This window comes from Eschrichtius robustus, chromosome 13 (genome assembly GCF_028021215.1).
Source record: "Eschrichtius robustus isolate mEscRob2 chromosome 13, mEscRob2.pri, whole genome shotgun sequence".
Lineage (NCBI taxonomy): Eukaryota > Metazoa > Chordata > Mammalia > Artiodactyla > Eschrichtiidae > Eschrichtius > Eschrichtius robustus.
The window spans coordinates 4592118-4612685 of record NC_090836.1 but is presented as its reverse complement, the minus strand read 5'-3'; the positions used below and the strand labels follow the sequence as shown (position 1 = coordinate 4612685).

The 20568-nt window shown below is 53.3% G+C and overlaps 1 protein-coding gene across 1 annotated transcript in view; it reads right to left on the bottom strand.

The window, feature by feature from the left end:
* Positions 1-2153: 2153 nt before the first annotated feature.
* Positions 2154-20568, bottom strand: part of CCND2 (cyclin D2) — a 23165-nt gene continuing 4750 nt past the window's right edge. Inside the window, exons 3-5 of the mRNA XM_068562038.1 lie at positions 20103-20262; positions 11317-11465; positions 2154-2599 (exon numbers count right to left, since the gene is read on the bottom strand). Of these exons, the coding sequence (XP_068418139.1) occupies positions 2450-2599; positions 11317-11465; positions 20103-20262 (459 nt within the window). The 3' untranslated portion in view covers positions 2154-2449. The remainder of the gene's footprint in view (positions 2600-11316; positions 11466-20102; positions 20263-20568) is intronic.

Below are 20568 nucleotides of genomic sequence, written 5' to 3'. Positions count from 1 at the left end.
GGGGCTGCCTGTATCCGGGAAGGGGCCAGAGAGAGGGGAAACGTGCCAGATGAGAAAGGACCCAAAGCAGAGGAGAGCCCTGCTTTAGAAAGGCCTGCAAGATGAGACTCTCCCGATAGCCTGCTGGAATTCTCTAGTCTGTGTCCTGATCGCTGGTACCCAAGTGGTACCTAGTCCACTGCATCAACCTCTGTGCTAAGTGTCAGCCTTGCGGGGGAGGGGAAATCCCTTGGTTCAATTGCATTTTTTCCATCATGATGAGGATACCAGAGTCAGAATGGAAGCCTGATGACCTTCACCACGGAAGAGGTCCCTGGGCGTGAGACCCTGGGGCCAAAACCTCCACCTTCCACCTGGGAGGGGCTGCAGCCTCCTCCCCCCCCCCCCCCCCCCCCCCCGTCTGCCTTTCCTGACTAATGGGCTCCCAAGCAGAAACTGTACGGTTGTGAGGTATTATGAGAACAAAAATGTGAACCATTTTCTTTTGTAGCTATTGATTTTGTCCAGTAAACCTGAGGTAAAGAATACTCTGTCTTTGAAGGATGTGACCAGAGAGGAAAAAAAAAAAAAAATCCATGAATACGCTACCAGAAGAAAACAAACTATGTATGGAAGGGCTTTTCCAGTACGAAGAACTCCTATCTCAACCATCTACTTCAGGACTTGGAAATTTAAGCGGTAAAATAATATATTATAAAATTGTTTATAAAATAGCAGCACACTCGGTGAAACATTACAGCTAGGTACTGTTAATGTGGATAACAATGAATGATCTTAGCTTCTTAGCAGCGCAAAAAAAAAAAAATAATAAAAAACTGAACATAATAAAATGAAAAATAAGAGACCCTTAGATTTTTCTCCATCTTAAACCCTTATACTACGAAACAAGGCAGAATCTGTGTATAAAACAATTCTTCAAAGTAGCCCTGTTCTGATCTTTTTCTTATTTTTACTTAAAAAGGCAAATATTTTAATAGCTTCATTACCTGTCAATTATAATTGTGCAAAAAAAAAAAAAAAGTTGGTGCTTCAACCTCTCTGCTAACTGAATGCCTCTAAGACGTGGAGAGGAAAAAAAATTCAAGTACGCTGAATGCAACCTTGCAATGAAATCAACAAAAAAACGGAAACGGGAACAAAATGCCACACTGATGACCCGCTGTCTGTCTTTGCACCAGCAATAACGTTTTTTTCCATGTCCAAAGGAGGAGTATAGAGGTGGGAATTAAGATCCTTCTGTGCCATCAAAATGGTAACAGAGCTTTGTTTTTAGGAATGTTGTGATGGGGATTTCAGCGGAAGAGGGTGTGTCTTGAGTTCCGGTGGGGATGCCAGAGAGTGTCAGATACAGGACAGCAACCCAACTGGGGGGGCAGGAGGGGAGGGGGCACAGGAGGAGAAGGGAGGCAACTACTCTGCATGATTTGCATAAACCATCCCATCTATCCCTCGGGAACAATTTTTCAAAGTGCTTTTCGAATGGAATGGTTTATACCAAAACGCTCACCTGTGGACCAGACATGCCAATCAGCACCAAAGAATTCGTTTGTTTCCTAATGAGGGATGCCAAGGTCACATTACTCTCTTGAACACATCAGGAGAAAAGTTTCCATTCCAGATCCCACCCTCGGGCTCCGTCTGCCTCCATTTCATAGGAGTTTTGGGGATGGCCCGTAGCTAGATTGCCCCTTTTAGATAAAAACTGGGTGGTGTCTGCAACGAACCATGTTTGGAAGAAGAAGCAAGATGTTGAAAAACGTGAAACCCCAGGATCCAATCACCTGTGTCCAACGGGCAAAACATCATCTCTTTTAGGTAGCAGCTACTGTAGACAGCAAGAGTTGTCACTAGAGACCCAGCAACGCTCCTGACTTAGTAACAAACAGGTGGTCGGGAGCAAGGGCGCTTCTCCATCCAAAATGGTTCGATCGCACTGAGATTATTTTGTAACTCCCTCCCCGTCCTGTCCCTCCTTATTTCTAATTCCTTCTCGAGTTCATTGCTTTGCAATCTAATCCTGCCATAAATGGCATCCGCAATTCCTCGAAATTATCCTACCAGGGGTATATACGTGCTAGTTCATAACATGAAAAAAAAAGTCTCTAATTTGTTCCCATAGTGCAGGCATACATTTTCGCTAGCTACTCTGCAGGTTTTCCTGTAAGCATTTTACTATGACTTTTAATATCATCAAACAATAACTGTTCGCATATATACGGGATTCCCTTCTGTTGTACTTCAAATAGGCACCAAATGCTTTTAATGATTCCGTTTTTATAGGACCTTTATCTCTCACTTCTAAAAGATCTTTCAATATGATCTAGGTGGGGGCAGATTTTTTTTTTTTTTTTTAAGTTTCATCCTAAAACATAAGAGAACAAAACACAACCAGAGAGAAGGAGAGAGCAGATTGGACGCTTCTCTCCCATTCGGCCTGCCCGACATCCTCTCACAGGTCAATATCCCGCACGTCTGTAGGGGTGCTGGCTTGGTCCAGCTCGTCCTCCGACTTGGATCCGTCGCCCTGGTCCTGACGGTACTGCTGTAGGCTGTTCAGAAGCACCACCTCAATCTGCTCCTGGCAGGCTTTGAGGCAATCCTAGAAGAAGAACGGTCCAGACCAGAGCTGTTAGCAAGGGCAACAGTACACAGAGCAACTGATGAAGAAAACACACACGATTCAAGCCCCGCCTAAGTCCGCGCTCCTTTTCCAGTAGAAAGAAAGTTGAAACGTACGGGAGATGCATCCTTCCGGTGCCGGGGAACCTCACCACTCCAAGTGGGGTCCACGGACCGGCGGCGTCAGCACCACCTGGGAGCTTGTTAGAAATGCAGAACCTGGGACTTCCCTGGTGGTCCAGTGGTTAAGCATACACCTTCCAATGCAGGGGACGCGGGTCTGAGCCCTGGTCGGGGAACTAAGGTCCCACGGGCCGCGGGGCAGCTAAGCCCACGGTGCCGCAACTACTGAGCCCGCGCGCTCTGGAGCCCACACGCCAAAACTTGAGACAAGCCTGCGTGCCGCGATGAAAGATCCCGAGTGCCACGACTGAGACCCAATGCAGCCTAATTAATTAATAAAAAAAAAGAAAAAAGAAATGCAGAACCTCATCCCTCTCCAGACCAGTCAAATCAGAATCTGCATTTTAGCAGAAGCCCAGGTGAGTTGTATGCACAGGACCTGGGCAGCGCTGGCCGAGATGAGGAGCCATTTGTGGCCACGCAGTGCCTGGTAATCCAAGGGCCAGCGAGATGCTTCCCGCCTGGGGACACTGGGAGGTGAGAGGGAAAAGGGGAAGGCCAGCCGTACAGACAGTGTGACAGCACTAGACTACCCAAGGGATAGATAAGAGAATGGACTGAACTACACTGACCCTCACAGCAACTGCGGAACCGCTTAAAAACAAGCAATCTGTTTTTCGCTTATTTACCGTTCCCTTAACTCTCATAAAAATACAACACAGAAATGTTCACAAAATTCTGGACACTTGAGCCATCTAATTTGGGAATAGGCAAAAAAAAAAAATTGCTGCATTGCTTTGATATTAGTCTATATTTGGTAGGGAAGATTCAGAATGTGTTGATCTCAGGCAGATGTTTCTGTTAGCTGGGTGGCGTGGGACACAGCGGCAATTCGTGGGTGTCACTAGGGAGGGATGGTGGTTGGTACTAGCAAGTGGGAGGTGAGCTGAAGAAATTGCTCGTAGGAGCTATTTCCCAACATCTTTCCTTGGCAAGCCTGCTTTCCTGTGCTCTCGTAAGCAGCACAGACACATGGAACATATGTTAGATCCACTCTGCCTGGGTCTTGCCACAGTTTAATGTATGTTTCCCTTGTGCTTGTTTCACCGTGCAGCTGCCCACAGGTTACTGTTTGCCGAGCACCAAAGCGTTATCTCTATTTTCCAAAGATCTAAAAATAAAGTTGGGGTTCTCAGAAACACCGTTTCCATACGCCCACATTTTCCTTTCTTATCCCTCATCCATTTCAGCTTTTTATGAAAATCAAGATTGGGGGCAATGGAAGACCGAGCGTTAAGGGCAGAGATGAAATTTCACCTGGAATGAATTAAAAGAGTGACAAGAAGGCAGGGGTATTTGCTGTCGCCCCACCAGACTTGCAGGCAGCCGCTAAGTTATTTTCCTTCTCTGACCTCAGTTTCCCCACTTGTAAAATAAGGCTCAGGAAACGCTCACAGACGGAGGATCAACTGAGATCATCTGGACAAAGTGCTGAGTTCGACACACGACAATCATTTATTATGAACAGAAAGAAGTCCATCCTGGACTGTGAAAGAATTCCTGAGATTTCTTTGAAACGAGGTACGAACGAGCATTTGCTCAGGACAGGTGAGGCGGGCAGTGCAGCAGGCACAGTGGATGGAGCGTCCGGCAGGGCAGACGTACCCCGGCCCAGAGCTCTCCGTCCCCCCTGAGAAACAGCCAGGGACTGGCCACTGAGGACCCGCCAACATTTCTCAGACTGGCCTGTGGCCTCGCCTGGTCATGTCCTCTAACCTGCCTGACCCCCTAACTGGTGAGTAGAAGCCGATGGGCCTCGTCCGCTGCCTGCTCTGCCCGCCCAGCACTCCTCCTCCAAGGCCCGTCCTGCAGTGGCCGTGCTTCTGGTCACTCAACACTCATGAAGGTGCTCGGTGGTGAAGGCTAAAGGCAGGATGCTTCTAAGGGCACCTGCATTTCAGCGGAAGGTACCTGAGGACCCGAAAGCCTTATGATCTCAAACAATTAATCTTAAAGAACAAGGTTAACAACGTTAAAAACTGGCGATAGTCAAAACTCCTCTGGCTTGTCCCTGAGGAAGCTCCTGGCCAATCCTGTCCGACTTTCCTTCCTCCAAGGCTCTATTTCTGGGTCAGCACATCTGCTACCCCAATAATACGACAAACTCAGGATGCCGTGATCATCACTGCCTTAGCCACACCAGCAGCCGAGATGGATGGTCCTCCAAACAGGGAGACCGGGCTCTGGAGAGCTAACGAACTTGATTTGGGGCCACGGACAGTCTCCCTTTGGGTCACCCATGTTCCTATTGTTCCCGGTATTTAGACTTCCCTCCCAGCAGCCTTAGACCCTAAAGGAACAGTTCTGAGAAAGGCCTACAGGGAGGGCTGGCACACTGGGCAGTGACTTCTACGGGACTTCAAGAGAACACGGGCGTCGAATGTCATATTTATGTAACTTCCAGCCAAAAACAGCTTTCCCGAATAAAATGAAGAAAGCTTTCACATAAAACACAAACTCTCCTTTCTTGATCTTTCCAGTCCCATTTTAATTTCAATCGAAATCATTCCTGACTATGGCCAGCTCTTCCTCTTTGATACTTCTTACTCCAAGGGAAAAGGGATGACAATAGCAGTTCCCCCAGAACTGAGGGACCCTGAAGCCCACAGGCTCAGCTGTGACAGAGCAGGAAGCTAAAGCTCTCGGTGGGTCAGTGGTGTCCCTCATTCCTGGAAAGCGCTCTGGTGTCTCCGTCTAACCCTCCTCTGGTTCCACTGCTTCACGACTTGGCTGTCCTAATCTCAGTTTCAACTGCGGGGACCTCTTGGCTCTCGGCTAGATGAAAACCTACTTAAGGGCAAGAGCTTGTCTTGCATAAAGGATGTTGCACGTTCTACTCTGACAGCGGCAGGAAGGAAATCGGCATCCCTCTTCCTGGAAACAGAGCTCACTCCCTGCATTTTAAACCTTCCTTTAGGATTGCAGGAGCCCTTCTTGGGCGTCCCAAGAGCATGCCAATTTCCTGTGAGCTGGTGGAAAGTGAGGTCCGAGGGAGGGTGGGCTGGTGCCCCTACCTGCAGCCCCGGTCTTGCCGGAGGGGCTCCCAATCTCCCGAGTGGGTAGGAGAGCGCCGGGGGGACCGGGGTGGGAGGGGTGATCTGGTGGAAGGAGGAGGCCAAGCCCAGAGAAGGAAACAGAAGGGGGACAAGTTGCAGAGCCTGAAGGGAACCCAAAGCGAAGCTGGAGAAGAGTGACGGCCATGTGTCCAGGGGCGGAGTTCTAAGGCGACACACACAGATCCTTACAGGATCTGAGAACTGGGGGCTCTGGAGGGCTTCTGGAGATCGAACAGCCAGCTGCGCCCACTTCACAGCTAGGGAACCCACCCGAAGCTGGCTCCTCCCCCCAATCACACCTAGTTAAAAACGAACCCTGGCCTTCAAAGGGCGAGACTCCCAATTCCAGAACTCTCTTCCCTGTGCACCTCTCTGCCTCTTCCGGGCTCTAAGGAAAGACAGGGCAGAGAATCTCCGAGAAAGGGAGACACAGTCCAAGTGGCCTGGAAAGCCCCCGACAGCGCCTCCGTGCACGGCAAGTGCCGCGGCTCCTGGCCCTCTGCTCCTCGGCAACCTCCAAAAGCACCAGCCGTTGTGTCGAGATGCCCCAAATTAAGCTGATTAGAAGGAGAGCCATAATGCTCGTCTGTCAGCCTGGACAGGTGGCACTCCACAGAGCTGGGGCTCGGGCAGGCCTCCAGCCCGATGATGCTGGGGCCCCTCCCCCGCCCGCCCCCGGCCCCCCGGCCCGGAGCCCTGACAGCGGCGTTTGTGATGCCCGGCTCCTTCCCCGGCCCCACTTCCTCCGCGTGCTGGCTCCAGCCCCGCGCCCCGCACCCTCCTCGGCCCTGTGAATGGGCTGCGGAACTGCTACCATCAGCCTCCAGTGTCACTGCATCACGGCATTGTCACCACACACGCACTGCACTCAACAGGGGCACAAAGGGCTGAATGAGCCCCGGACCCGCGGCCAACTCAGGCACAGACAACTTAGGAAACTATCTCATTCTTCCTTTCTTCACAGCCTGGTGGGCTTATTTCCTTGAATACCAAATGAGGCCCGCGGCAAAAATCAAGCTCAAGCAGGAGCGGGAACCATCAGCCTCCATTTCTGTTTCCTCTGCCGTCCCACCCCCGGCTTCCCTTGCAGCGACTCTTCTGGAGGCTTCTGACCACAGGCCCTGTTCAGGGCACAAAGGACAGTCTCGGGGACACAGGGGTCTTCAGGAGAAGGTGTGCTGTGTGGGCTCCGGGGACCAAGGCAAGGGTGGGGACCCTAGGATTCTGACATGCAGTCACAATCGAGTCTTCCCTGGCGCTGCGGACTGCTCATTGACAAACAGCATCCTAATATGGCCAGGATGACCCTAGGGGAGGGATGTCCTGGAATCTTCTTGGGCAATAGTTAAGAATTCAAGGGACTTCCCTGGCAGTCCAGTGGTTAAGACTTAGCCTTCCAATGCAGGGGATGTGGGTTCGATCCCTGGTCAGGGACGTTAAGATCCCATAGGCCTCCTGGCCCAAAAACCAAAACATAAAACAGAAGCAATATTAACAAATTCAATGAAGACTTAAAAAAAAAAAAGAAAAAAGAAGGTAACAGAGAGTTTTGGTGTAATCTAGGTAGAAAAGAATACATATAATGACAGGACGACTCACATCTCTACCTGTTCTGTTAAACATCTTCCAATAACTTCCCATCTTCATGGCCCGTGAGCCCCAATTCTGCTTGTTCATTAGTGACTCAGGAAAATGGTGTCACGTGAAAACAAAGTGACTTGCTCTAAGATAAAGTCAGGTAAAAGTCAGGGGACCCTGACGTATTGTTAATGTTAAGACCCATCTAGCTTTTCCAAAAGACCTAGGGAGACCAAAGCACTAGAAACACACTTGAAACCCACCTGCCCAGCCTTTGTCCCCCTTCCTTCCTCCTCCGCCCTCCCCACATCATTCCCCAATGACTCTGCCAGGGGATCTGGAGAAAAGGCTGAGTCAAAGTTGGGTCTCGTTCAAAAGAGTCTATATACAAGTGAACAGGGAGATAAAGGCTGGCACCAAGCTCCAGCAGGATGCCGAGGGGACGGAAGAGGAACCCCGATTCTGCCAGGGAAGTGGCCCAGTCGGTCCCCCCCTTCACAAGCGGACCCTTGGCAACGGAAGCCCCGGTAGACGTTCCCCCGAAGCCAGAATGGCCTCTCTGGCTGGTGTCTGTTTTTAGCAACACTTAGGAGTAGAAGGAAAGAGTACTTAAAATACACCACCCTCTGAGACTTTTATTCCCTGTAAAACTGTCAGGCTTCTCACTCAGCTTTCTCTTTGGAATGAAGCGTTCCGGTTTATTTTGGCAACCAGAGCAAGCAACAGAGAGCAGCTTTCTCAGGGCCGCGTGGGTCCCTCCTATCAAAGCTCTCTGCCGCCGGCCAGAGAGCCAGAGAGATGGCTCTGGCTGTCTCAGGGGAGAAAGAGGGGATCCTCTTCCTACAGTCGTCTCTCTGACAATCCACGGAAAAAGGACACCGTCAGCTGGCCCAGGTCTCTAGGTGCAAGGTGCACAGGGCTAGCACACCACTGTAGGACTCTGGGGTCAAAGGCCGGCACTTCCCGATTCTTATTTGCCCGTGCACCAGGGCCCATAGGGCAGAAGGTGGTCTGGGCACTGGGCTTCCCTGTGGGAGGGCTCAACTTCACTGTGGCCCAAGGACATTATATGTCTACGTGGGTATCTACAACTTTTTGTGGTAGCAATATATACACCACCCAGCATTGAGCGTCTCCATCAGTTTTAAGTGTACAGTGTTAGCTTTGAGTACATTCACTGTGTCGTGAGACCACCCCCCTCTCCAGGACTTTTCTTCCCAGACGGAAAATCCATCCCCATTACACAATCACTCCCCCACCCCCTGGGCCCTGGGAACCTCTATTCCACTTTCTGTCTCTATGGATTTGACTACGTCTAGGGGCCTCGGGACCTCATATAAGTGGAATCACACAATATTTGTCTGTGTCTGGCTTATTTCACTTAACACGTCCAAGGCTCATTCATAGTGTAGCACGTATCGGAATTTCATTTCTTTTTAAGGTTGAATAATGTCCTATGGCATGCACATACCACAGTTTCTTTCTCCATCCCAAGGACATTTTCAACCACCAAGGGATGGCTTCTACTCTGCATTTTACGTTAGGCCCGGAGAGCTCCTTCCCAAGGGCTGATTGCCTGCTGCATGTCTAGTTCCTAACACCTGCTTAGCATCCGTTCGTTTGACCTTCATTTGCTGGGGTTTTACGTGCTTTACTGGGGATCCTCCACACAACCGCTACGTTCCTGGATGACAGGAACCTCGTCTTTTATTTTCCGTGTGCCGCCCACCCCCCCAACTTCTTCCACGCTGCCTGTGCCTTGCTTGTTCCTGGGCCTTGCTCACAAGGTGACAGCCTGCACCAAGAGCTCGCCAGAGAACACAGGCTGATGGGTGGGAGGACTTAGCGCCCCAAGTCCGGCACGCACAATAGCTGAGGCACCGAGGACGTCCCCAGGGAGAGTGGGAGTGAGGCTCTGGGGACCCGAGGTAAGCTGGGAGCTTCCTGAGCTCTCCAACTGTTCTCTGAAAACGTGGTACACGCATGCTTGGTTTTTCACATTAAAATGTTTAACCCGGGGCCCACTGGTGAGAATGAGGCGCATGTGTGCATCTCCATTCAACAGCTGCGATTTTTAGAAGGAACCTCTAAGCCAGTTTTGTATCTAGCTGACCCAGTCTGACAGCGGACTAGGATGGCCTGGCTACACAGTATCTGAAAGGGGCAAGCAGTGTCTCCCGTATGAAAGGAGAAGACTGGTTTGTGGACTTGAAAAGCAAAGCACAGCCCACGAGCTCCATGGGCACCCCAGGAGCGACCTCTGTCCATCTGAAGCCAGTAAGGGGTGACACAGAGATGCGGGAGAAAGCTGGAGAGCCCGTGGGACAATCAGCCCATCAGGGCACATCTAGAAATATCCGAAGGAGGTTATAATGCTGGCGGGGGGGTGGGGGGTGGGGGGGCAAACACTTGTCACTGACATTTTTGTCCCCGGGGGTCGAGGAGGGGCTGGTCTTCAGCCGGTTGGGAGTCCTTTTGGCAAGGCAGCCTTAATAGGAGATATTCAGAAAAGGAAGGAAGCATATCATTTCTATAAATGCTAAGTTCCGTCCAAGATTTGCCTCTAGAGGATTCGAAGAGCATTCTTCCCAGGAAGCTGCAGTGGAGGGTCTTTTCGATCTATATTTTGGAAACCATGCTTCAGAAGCCTGTTTGGAGCCAGCATTTGAAAAGCATCTCTAAGAACTGTTTCAGAGGAGAACCCCTCCCTGTGCCATCTCCTTGAGATGGTAATGAAGGCCAAGGCAAAATCTGGGGGGGGAGGTGTCGGGGGGAGGCCAGCCAACTGCAGCCTTAGGCGTGCTGACATTTACCCTTTTGCCCAGCATCCCTGGTGGAGGCACCGGCCCCAGGCCTGTAAACCACATTATCCCTTATAAGTCAATATATGCCCACAGCAGGGCATTCAGAATCCCCCTGACCATCCAGAAGGGGTCATCACAAAGTTCCCCTGCATTCTTGAGCCTCTCCATGGTGACTTGAGAGGGCCTCAGAGCTGACACCCCTCTCTCGAGTGCCTTTAAACCAAAGGCCTTTTTCAAACAAAAAGATCCCAGGAGCTGCAGCGAGGGAGGAATGCAGGGTTCCCAGGCTGGGCGTCAGAGCCTCCAGGTTCTGGTCCCAGGCCGGTGACCCCGGCTTCTCCCCCTCTCTGACCTCGCAGAATCAACCTTCTAAGGACCACAATTTCCAGCTAGCTGAATCAGAGCCTCCCTGGACCCTGGGCTGTCCCCCAATCCTCTCTTCTTCTAAGGAGCTTCAAATGCTGGCAACCAGAGTTACAGCCTCTGCACTGTCCAGAGGGCACCCAGAATGGAAAAATCTATAGCTAATAATAGTTCCTTGCATTTGTACGGCACTTAACTCTTTTTAAAGTGCTTTTTAATCCGTCATCACGTTGAACTGAAGGGAAGTTAGAGGCAGGCGGGGTGGAGAGGTCTGTGGAGGTGGGGGGCCCCTCCGTCTCCCAAGCCCTGAGGTGCAGGGGGGGCTTGCTCCCGCCCTGCCTGCCAGCCTCAGCGCGCGTGAGCAGGCGAGAAAGCTCCACGCTGGAGGAGAGGCAGGCTGCGGATTGTACATAAATGGAAACAAGCAACAGGCAACAAATCAGACCCATGGGGAAGCCCGGGCCACACAGGAAACTGGTCAGCAGCCCGCCCTCCCCCCTTGTCTCTGCTTGCGAAGTTCTTTTCTCTATTTGATGGCACATGAGGCCTCACCTGCTGAATTTTCTTATGACCGTGGGTGCTGATCTCAGAAAACAGAAACCAACAGCAACAAACAACCTCTGCCACCTCCTCATCGAACCAACTGTCTCTCTACCCGAGCTGAGGAAAGAGAGGCCTGGTCTCAGCCAAGAGGATGGATGGGGGCCACCTACCACGTCGGTGTTGGTGATCTTGGCCAGAAGGTCCACCAGGGCGTCGCCCGTGAGTGAGCTCACGTCCTCGTCCTGCTGGAGCCCACAGATGGCAGCTCCCACACTTCCAGTTGCGATCATCGACGGCGGGTACATGGCGAACTTGAAGTCTGCGAGGACGAGAGGCGGAAGGTCAGGACGGGGCGGAGGCAGGCGCTCCCCAGCCTGAAGACGCTCGGCAGGAGGATGGCACAAGCGGCCCCTGGTCCCCACGGATGCATCCTCTCCTAAGTCTTTCCTTCACGAGACGCCCTTCATTTGCCCATGACTGTGGCGGTTCCAGATTTAAAAGGAGACTGAGCAGAGCAGGGGAGGTCTGAGACCAGTACAGACAAGGTAACCCACGTGCTACACAAGCGACACGAGCCAAGGGCTCCAGATGTTGGAAGGAGGGGGAAGTACGGGCGGGTAAATCTTAGGAAGAACGACAGCCCTGACGTGACTCTGCCATACTCTCTGGACAGGCATCAAGGACTAAGATGGCTCAGAACAAAAGAGATGATTTGATTGAAAAAAAAAAAGAAAAGGATGGGACTTTCCCGGTGGTCCAGTGGTTAAGACTCCGTGCTTCCACTGCAGGGGGCCCGGGTTCAATCCCCGGTTGGGGAACTAAGATCCCACGGGCCATGCGAGGAAAGTGGGAGAAGCAGCCATGGGGGGGGGGGGGGGCGCGGGTGCTGGGGGGGCAAGTTTCACACAATTCCCCACGTCTACCCAGCGTCAAAGGCCCTCAGAATGTTAGGAGACAGGACAGGAAGTCAATCGAGCTCCCAATATTAGCCGTCCTAATCAGAGGAACGACTTGGTTTAGATTTTATGGCTTTGAGGCCTGAAGAGCCCATTTTCTTGCCGGGGAAAACAAAGAGTGGTTTGCTAGAGACAAGTGGAAAAACGATGATACACTTGATGGGCTCGAACCCCCTCATTTTCCATCTCTCCAAGAGCAACTACAGAGGATGCTTTTACGTACCAGCCTGGGAGCCCAAACACCAGTTTCTTCTGGGGGTCGGGGGGGGGGTGCCCCAGAAGGTCTGGCAACCAAATCGGCCACTGCTGTCCATGGAAAGGAGGTAAGGATACACACCCCTTACCCCTGCTCCGGCTGCTAAGAGCTCCCACCTGCCGACACGGCCAGGACCTGACTCGTCACAGCCTGCGTAATCCAGCCCTCAACCACGGAAGCTGTGTACAATCCGTACCTTAACGTTGTGGATGAGAAACCGAGCTTTCCGAGTCTCCACGGCCCTCACCCCGCCCTGTGCTGATAGGTGAAAGAGGTGAGAGTTTTGTCCCTGATCCTAACTGCAGCCCCGGAGTGGAGAGCACCTTCCGCAAAGGGCTCTCTCTAGCTTTGCCATCATCCCAGTGAATTCACTGCATGTAGAAGCGGAAAGCTGGAGACAGGGGGATTGCTGTAGAGGGAAGACATGGGTCACGCTTCCAATCCCAGCATAAGCACTGGGTTTAAGCTACAGAAACAGTTCAACCTCCTATCTCCCCCTCTTGCTAGTCTATCAACATAGTCCAAGGACGCACTTTTATCAGTGACCCCGTTGTCCACATCAGGTCAGTGGCGTCCTCAGAAACTGCGCTGGGTTGCTCAGCCAGGCACAAACCCTTCCCCTCCTGGCCGAATCCCAGGAACACAGCAGGCCTGGCCGTCTGTCTGTCTTTCTCCATGGCCTTCTTTTCTTAGCCCACGCACCATCTCCACCTCTCGAGGGATATACATATATTACGCCATTCCACCCAAAGCCTGCTGTGCTCTAACTCGTCCAGAGCCTTCTCTGTCCCCAGACAGTGACGAAGCCAGCCGCCCTGCCTCCCACTCTGCTGTAGGTCTCTTCACATGGAGTCACAGGAGTGTTTCTCTGCCCAGTAACCTCGTTAGCTCCCCCCCTGGGACATTCACAATGCAGAGGCAGCAGCCAGCCCGTGGCCCTGGGCCCACACAGGCCCCGGGTGGGAGCAGCTGGCAGGGAAGGGCAGGGCAGGAGGGGATCCCCGGCCCCCCTGCCCCAGGCCTCAGCCCAGGAAGCATAGCCCACACACGCCTATCTTTGCATCCCGCTGCCTGCAAACCCAACTCCCACTTCCAGCAAATGAATTAACTCTGGCAGTCAGGGCGTGTGGATGGATGGTCCTGGGGCTGCCGAGAAGATCGTACCTCCCTTCTCGTTTTGTGGGAAAATGCCGAGGGACACTGTCCCCTGCCCCGCCCCCCAGAACTGGGGAGCACGAGCTGCATGAACACGGCAGCCTCTGGGCAGCACCAACAGGGCCAGGGAAGCCAGGCTGGCCCTGCTGAACCGCAGGGCAGTGACCCCCTCTAGGGCCCTGACAACTGCCCGGCTCTCCCGCAAAGCCAGGTCCAGCCCGTGGGACCCTGGGCGAGTCACTTCCTCCCTCCCAGCCCCTTGGAGTCCCAGTTGTCTACAAGGAGGGTGGAGGTAGAGCAGCGAACCAACTAGTTCGTTTTTCTAACCTCCACCTGCAACTCAGTACAGGGTCATGAAATTCATTTGTAGGTGGTGACCAGCATTTTTTGTTGCTGTTGAGTTGAACAAAATGTTTGAACAATTCTAACAATGTTAGAACAGAAAGTATCAAGAAGTAATGCAAGTAGTGAGAGTCAATACTGTCTTAAAAAACATCTGTATCGATTTGACGTACATTGACAGTTATCCTGAGTTGCGTTATAAAACGTATTTCTTCCTTTATGGTTTAGGTCAAAAAGTTGGAAGACGGTAGGCTGGCTAATCTTCCCGGGGCCTTCCAGCTCTAACCGGCTTTTACTTAAGGCTCTGGAGTAAAAATGACTCTCAAGGAAAAGAATAAGGAAGAGACAATAGAACACAGCACAGCTTCCCCCAGGCAGCAAAGTCACAAGACATCTCTCTCCATCGAGCAGTTCTGCATGGCCTCAGGGGCTGCCCCAAGACCACACCCAGGGACACCCCCTCTCTGCTGGTAGGGGAAACGACAGAGAGAAAAACACCTGAATAAAACATCTGAAGGGTCGTGTCCTTGTACTAGCTCTTGTTAGCTAACCTCCACACTCACCTGTGGAAAGTTCCATCCAACCCATTCAGCCATTTCTGGAAACCTTAAACTTTTGGCTATGGAACTGGATGGAGATAGATTCACAATATTTACTTGAGGGAGGGAGCAAAAATAAAATCAGGCTTCATGAGCACGTGCTATGATCAAGACTGCAACTGTCCATAAATATATAAATAGAAATGCATTGACATGCACGCACATGGGGAAATTAGAATACAAAAATGTATGTAAATTTCTCCACCATTCAGTGGGGGAAACGTTATTTTATCTTCGCAAAAATAAAATACCAAGTTAACGATCTCTCCCAAATCTCTGAGTCTCTTGGTCAAAAACGCTGACAAGCTCTACGTTGGTGCTGTAGGTGTGCTCAGTGGTGAGGGTCTGTCTCCATCCTCAGCTGCCCACCTGGAAAGCTGAAGTGTGTGCGACTTCCTAAGAACCCGCCCCCCCCCCCCCCAGAGTGAGAGGCAATTAGCTGAGCTGATCGGACCCATTCCGATCGAGTTACGACGTGTTCCTCCCTGTTCCAGGCAGCACGATGATGATTCCTCCAAGACATGGGACATATGAATAGAATACAGCATGGCGCGTTCTAAATGGCTAGGTGACTTCTAAAGAAACGTCTCAAAGAAAGGAGGTGCCCACGTGGATAGGAGCATTAGAGACACACGCTTAGGAGGATTCCCCAAAGGAGGTGGGAAGGGTTTGGGCCAAGCAGCTCCAAGCACTGGAAGGTGGAGGCCACGGAGGCTGCTACCAGCTGTGTGAAGGTGGGCAAGTTACCTGACCTCTCTGAGCCTCCATTTTTCCACCCACAGATAAAGATAATAATTATACTCTCATAGGGTAGTTCTGAGGATTCAGCTAAGAGAACAGTGCCTGGCTCTTGGTAAACAATCCACAACACCCACCACCAGCATCACTGTCATCGCCCCACTGTTCCTACCCCAGGGGCCCGCTGTGGGATTGGGATGGACAGTTCTGACTGTCGGCGATTCTGTTCAGCGTCTGCAGGGATAAGGGGAAACAGCAGGCCCTGTAGAGCAAGGCCGGGGAGAACGAGGGCTCTGCTCTGGCCGCCCTGAGGCTCTTTCACTCTCAGTGTGTGTGTGTGTGTGTGTGTGTGTGTGTGTGTGCGCGTGTGTCGCAGAACCGGCCTCATCGTGTCCCCACTGCCTCCTGCTGCTTTGTCAGCAGTGGGAGAAGCTGAGGCCTCACAGGGGGATGGAAAGAGGGCACAAGCACACAAGGAATGAAAGAGAAGTCGGGCTATTCATTCAGCTGGGGTCACCCAGAGCCAAGGAACAGGCCCCACACCCCAGCAGCCCTGACCTGACCTCCACCTTCTCGGTGAGGCCAGCAGCGGCCTCACAGGGAACCCCAGCTCCACCGACCAGCCCAGGCAGCGTTCCTACTGTTTGCTTACTTGGCAAGGAATTAGCAAAAAACAAGGTGAAATTCACCTGCTTCAAGACACTCCCTTTTACGGGTGAATCGACGAAACCTTGAGAGGTTAAGTGACTTGTCTAACGTCTGATGCCGGGCCTGGGCTTAAGATGGAGAGAGGCATCCGGACGCTGCACCCCAGTGCACTCTGAGACTCACCAGCAGGTAAAGAGCTCTTCAAAGGCACCGCCCACGCCCCGCTGGGAATACACGGCCATCTTTCCCATCAGAGGCCGGAGAAAAAGCCCAAAGGAAGGAGCCCGGGCTCAGGAGTCCAGGAGATGGGAACCCCTCCCGTCTGTGGCCCCAGCCCACTGTGGGACCCCGCAGAGACACTTCACCACCCAAGGACCTCCTGGGGCCCCGCTGGGCTCCTTAATCTGGACAAGGGCAGGAGAGCTGCTCCACGTTCATCAGCTTGGTAAGATTTCACTGAAGGAAGCGTTCTGAGCTAAGCGGGTTTGAAACCACAGATTACATGGCCCCGGGGATGGCTTTATCCCCATTGTTTTGACTATGGTGGCCGAGGCCTTGACCGGCAAGTGTGACCGCTGTGCTTCTGTTCACCACCAGGGGGCGAGAGGCGCTCGCTCCGAGGGGGAGAGAACCAGGGATGCCCTTCTCCCCCTCTCCTCCAACCTGCCTCAGGTGGGGTTTTAAAAGGCCAGAACCGGTGCGGGGCTGGACGAGGGCCCTCAGCCTTCTCCTCACCCACCTTACAGCCAGGTGGGAAGTGAGATGGGCCCTGCCAAGCTGCCCGTCCCCAAGTACGGAAGAACTGAGACTCCCGGTTCAACAGTCCACTTCCCCGGGGCCCCGTGACCACTGCTCGGTGAACGGAACTCATTGGGTCGCAGATGGAAAGGGCTTTCCATTCTTCCTTCCACCTTCCAACCACCCAGGCAGACCTCCCTTTCTGGATCAGGGGCCAAGTCGTGGACCCTCTCTGGGCCACCACTGTCTGGCTATAACCCAGGGAAGAAGCGTCACGAGACACGTCTAGGTACAGCCGGGAGGACGGGGAAGCACTGGGGTACCACCATCCCTGGGGCCCAGGCCCACTGGGCAGGGAGCCTGCATAGCTGAGGGCAGCACCTCGGGGTGGGGGGCTCCTAGGCACAGAGGGAGATGCGGGGTGCCGTGGGTAGGGAGGCTAAAGACGTCCTCCCTCACCCCCGCCCGCGCCAAGTTCAAACTCAACGCCACTGGCTCTTCTAAACTAACTGGAATCATCTGTTCAGCATGATGTCATGCATCAGGAATCTCCCCCACGCCGGCGTGCGATCCTGAGTCATCCCAATGGTCTCTTTCCTCGTTGGCAGACTTGGGGGCTCTGCCATCAGAGCGGCACCAGGGGGATGCTAGGAACGGTCTGCTGCCCAGCGTCCAAAGCTCTAGGGAAGGCGGTTATGAAGGGCTCCCCCTCACCCCATGGCCTCCACTGACCAGCACCAGCCAGAGTTCCTGCCCCAGAGGCTGTTCAGGGCTGAGCAGGGGAGGGAAGAGGGCACCTCTCTCCGTCTCACCACCATGTGAAGCCTCAAGCCCCGGGACGGAGGACTGACAGCCCTGCCCTTCCCGCTTCTTCCCCTTTCACACACAGGCACTCTCCACGGACTGCGGGACCACCGCCAGCTCTTTCACAAGCAGCTTTCCCCCTCAACTAGCCACACAGCCCCGGGGTCGCTGCCCCTGGCTGCCGGTGCTCCTGGAGCTCCAAGGCAGAACGTCCAGGATCCCTGGGGGGAACGGAGCAGGACCTGTGCTGCTGTTAACTCCCGCCGGCCTGTCCTAGGCACGCGCCCATTCCTCACACCCTGGCCCCAGAACGAGGCATCTCATCTAACCGGAAGGTGTTCCCCTCAAGAAAAGCAAGCCCCTTGGCTTTTACTCCGTCAGGCCCGCGGCCCTAAAACCCCAGGCGGCGGGATGCCACGTGACTCGGCCACGCAGACACAGTCAAGGGCAGATCAGGGGAAGAAATGCCTCTCAGGCAGGCTCATCCCCTCTAGACCCAGGAAACGTCTGAGACCCTCCCTGTGCTCTGAGCGGTCCACACGTGGCGCTCAGTACCCGGCTGGAGGAGTTCTCATTCCCATCCTCCCCTGCCCCTGCCCCAGGCTAGCTCCTCTCTCAAAAGGCAGTCTTCCCGACTTCCTCTGCCTCCCCTCAGACCTCTGTCCCGTCCCTGAATCCCAGGCTCCCTCCTCGGGCCCCAAACGTGGCAGCTGCCCCAAGGACCTGGCCAAGAAGGCCAGGAGTGGCGGATGGGATCCCCAATTTTAGAGAATGGGCCTTTAGGCAATCCGGGGATCTGCTTTTGGCCTGGGTCCCTCCACCCACCCTCCCGACCCGAGTCAGAGATCAGCGAGGAGGAGTGGGCAGATGGACCCCAAAAGGTACGTCCGTTAAGAGACAAGGTCAGAGCAGAGCTCTGGCTATCGACAGCTGGGCGATGGGGGAGTGCAGGGTCGGGGGTCAGCCATCCTAGAGAGAAAAGGGCTGGTTGACCCCTTCTCCACAGTGAATCATCACAATGGAGAGGAAGGGACAGCGGGGCCTGGGAGACAAAATGTCAAGTCAATGAGGGGCCGACCTCTAGGGGCCAGGCCAGACAGCAGAAGGGGAGGAAGCAGAAGAAGGGCTACGGTCTGCAGGGCAGCAAGAATCACGGGCAAAGAATGGTCCCCCAGGGCAGCAGGAAAGGCACAGGGCACGGACATTCCACGAGGCTGGGCCTGGATCTGGGAAGCTCAGGGACGGGAAGCCTGCTCTGGGATCCACAGTGGGGGGCTGGACCCTGCATCTGAGCCCGCAAAGCCCGAGCACGGCGTCCTGCTAAACTCAGATGGGGGTAGCAGGGTTAGGGTTAGGAAAGGCATTGTATCCACTCAGTTAAAAGAGTCAGAATCGGAGACATTTTCACATTTAGTACCAGGGCACGTCGCCTACACCTTGCCTGGTTGACAAAGGACCTCCTTGTACATCATCTCTCTTCTGATGTCCGTTTTCCTAACCACCTGAAAAGGCTGTAAGAGCATCCTGTGTCAATAGGCGTATTTTGCAGATGAAGAGGCAAAGGTTCAGAGAGGTCGCGGGGTGGTAAGTAGCAAAGCCCGACCTTTTGACCGTGAACAGGGCATGAACACTATTGCAGATAATGTGCTCATCTTCGCAAGCTCCAGAGTAACATGTAACAAGATACTGAAAGAAGTCAAGCCCCAGGCCCACCTTTGCAATTCCAGTACATACTCCTGGCAACCGTGAACCCCGCCCTCTCACCCGGTGGGGGGGAAAGATCCACCCAAGCAAGTTCTTTCCCTAACACTTCTGATTGTGAAAATATGAACGCCTGACGCTCTACCCGGGCCGACGATGGGTCCGGAGTTTCTCCCATGGCCACTACCGTTAGGGGGGAGGGAAAAAAAGATGGTGGAAACTGGCCAAAGTTCAGTGTGATGAGACTGCCTCAAACCACTGCCTGTAGTTTATCAGTTAATTGCAAAGCAAACGGGCCAACAAGGACGATGTATCCATTGCGGGATCGCGGGATCAACGTGGTGGGTGTAGAGCTCTTAACATGAAAAGGCGGTTGCAGTGTTAAAGGCTGCAATCAAAACCCCAACACGTGGAGGCAGGGCAGCAGAGCCCAGGCTCAGGAAGCAGTCCTTGCTGAAAACCCCACATGTCCACCCGAACCCTGCAGAAGGAGCAGCCGGAAGGCAGTACATGCCCTGCAGCCAAAAGAATTCCTCTGGCCTCTCTTACCACTTATCAGGGCAGGCGGTATTTATCTTGACAGCGTTCCTCAGACCTGTATTTGCATCCCGCCCCCCTCCAAATTTCCTCTTGGGCTTATCTCCAAGCCATCCTTTTCCTCCAAAGATGAAAGATTGAAACACGACCAGAGGGCAGTATATATAATCTTCAAAGAGCACTTTAGACACCATAAAGAATATTTTAACGGGCGCTATTTTTTTCCCCCCTCACCACACCTGTTCTCATAAACCATTTATGAGTTTGGCAGAGAGAGAAAATATACCAGCTGAGATAAAGGAAGGAAGAAAACAGCCCAGGAATGAAACCTTGGACTCTAGATTACTTGGGACCCTCCTCCCCTCGACCCCCCAATCCCTGGAAGTTAGGGCTGCGGTCCTCCTCCCGTTGAATCCCCCCCCCCCCCACACCGCAAAGCCCTCCCCAGCACCCGGCCCCCACTGGGCTCCAGCAGCTCTTACCAGTGGCGCACAGAGCAATGAAGGTCTGAGCGTGCTTGCGGATCAGAGACAGCTTCTCGCTGGGCTGAGGCAGCTTGCGGAGGATGTGCTCGATGAAGTCATGGGGGGTCACGGCCGCCAGGTTCCACTTCAACTTGCCCAGCACCACCAGCTCCCACTCCTGGGGACGGAGGGAGGAAGGGAAGAGTATAAAACCCACAGGCTGACCTGGCATCCGGGACTGGGGGCTTGGCATCCAGACCAGTCTTCATAACGATTCTCATTAGGACATGGGGCTAGATTGGAAGGCGGGGCCGTTTATCAGAGTGGCCCTAAAGCTTTGAAGTGGGTGACGGCTCCTCTAAGGCTTCAAAGGTCAGGCTCCACTGAAAATAATGAGAGCCCAGGTAGCTGTTGCCAAGATGGTACTTTCTATTTCTCTGTCTCTCCAGCTCCCCGACCCACACCCAACCCTGACTTGCATTCC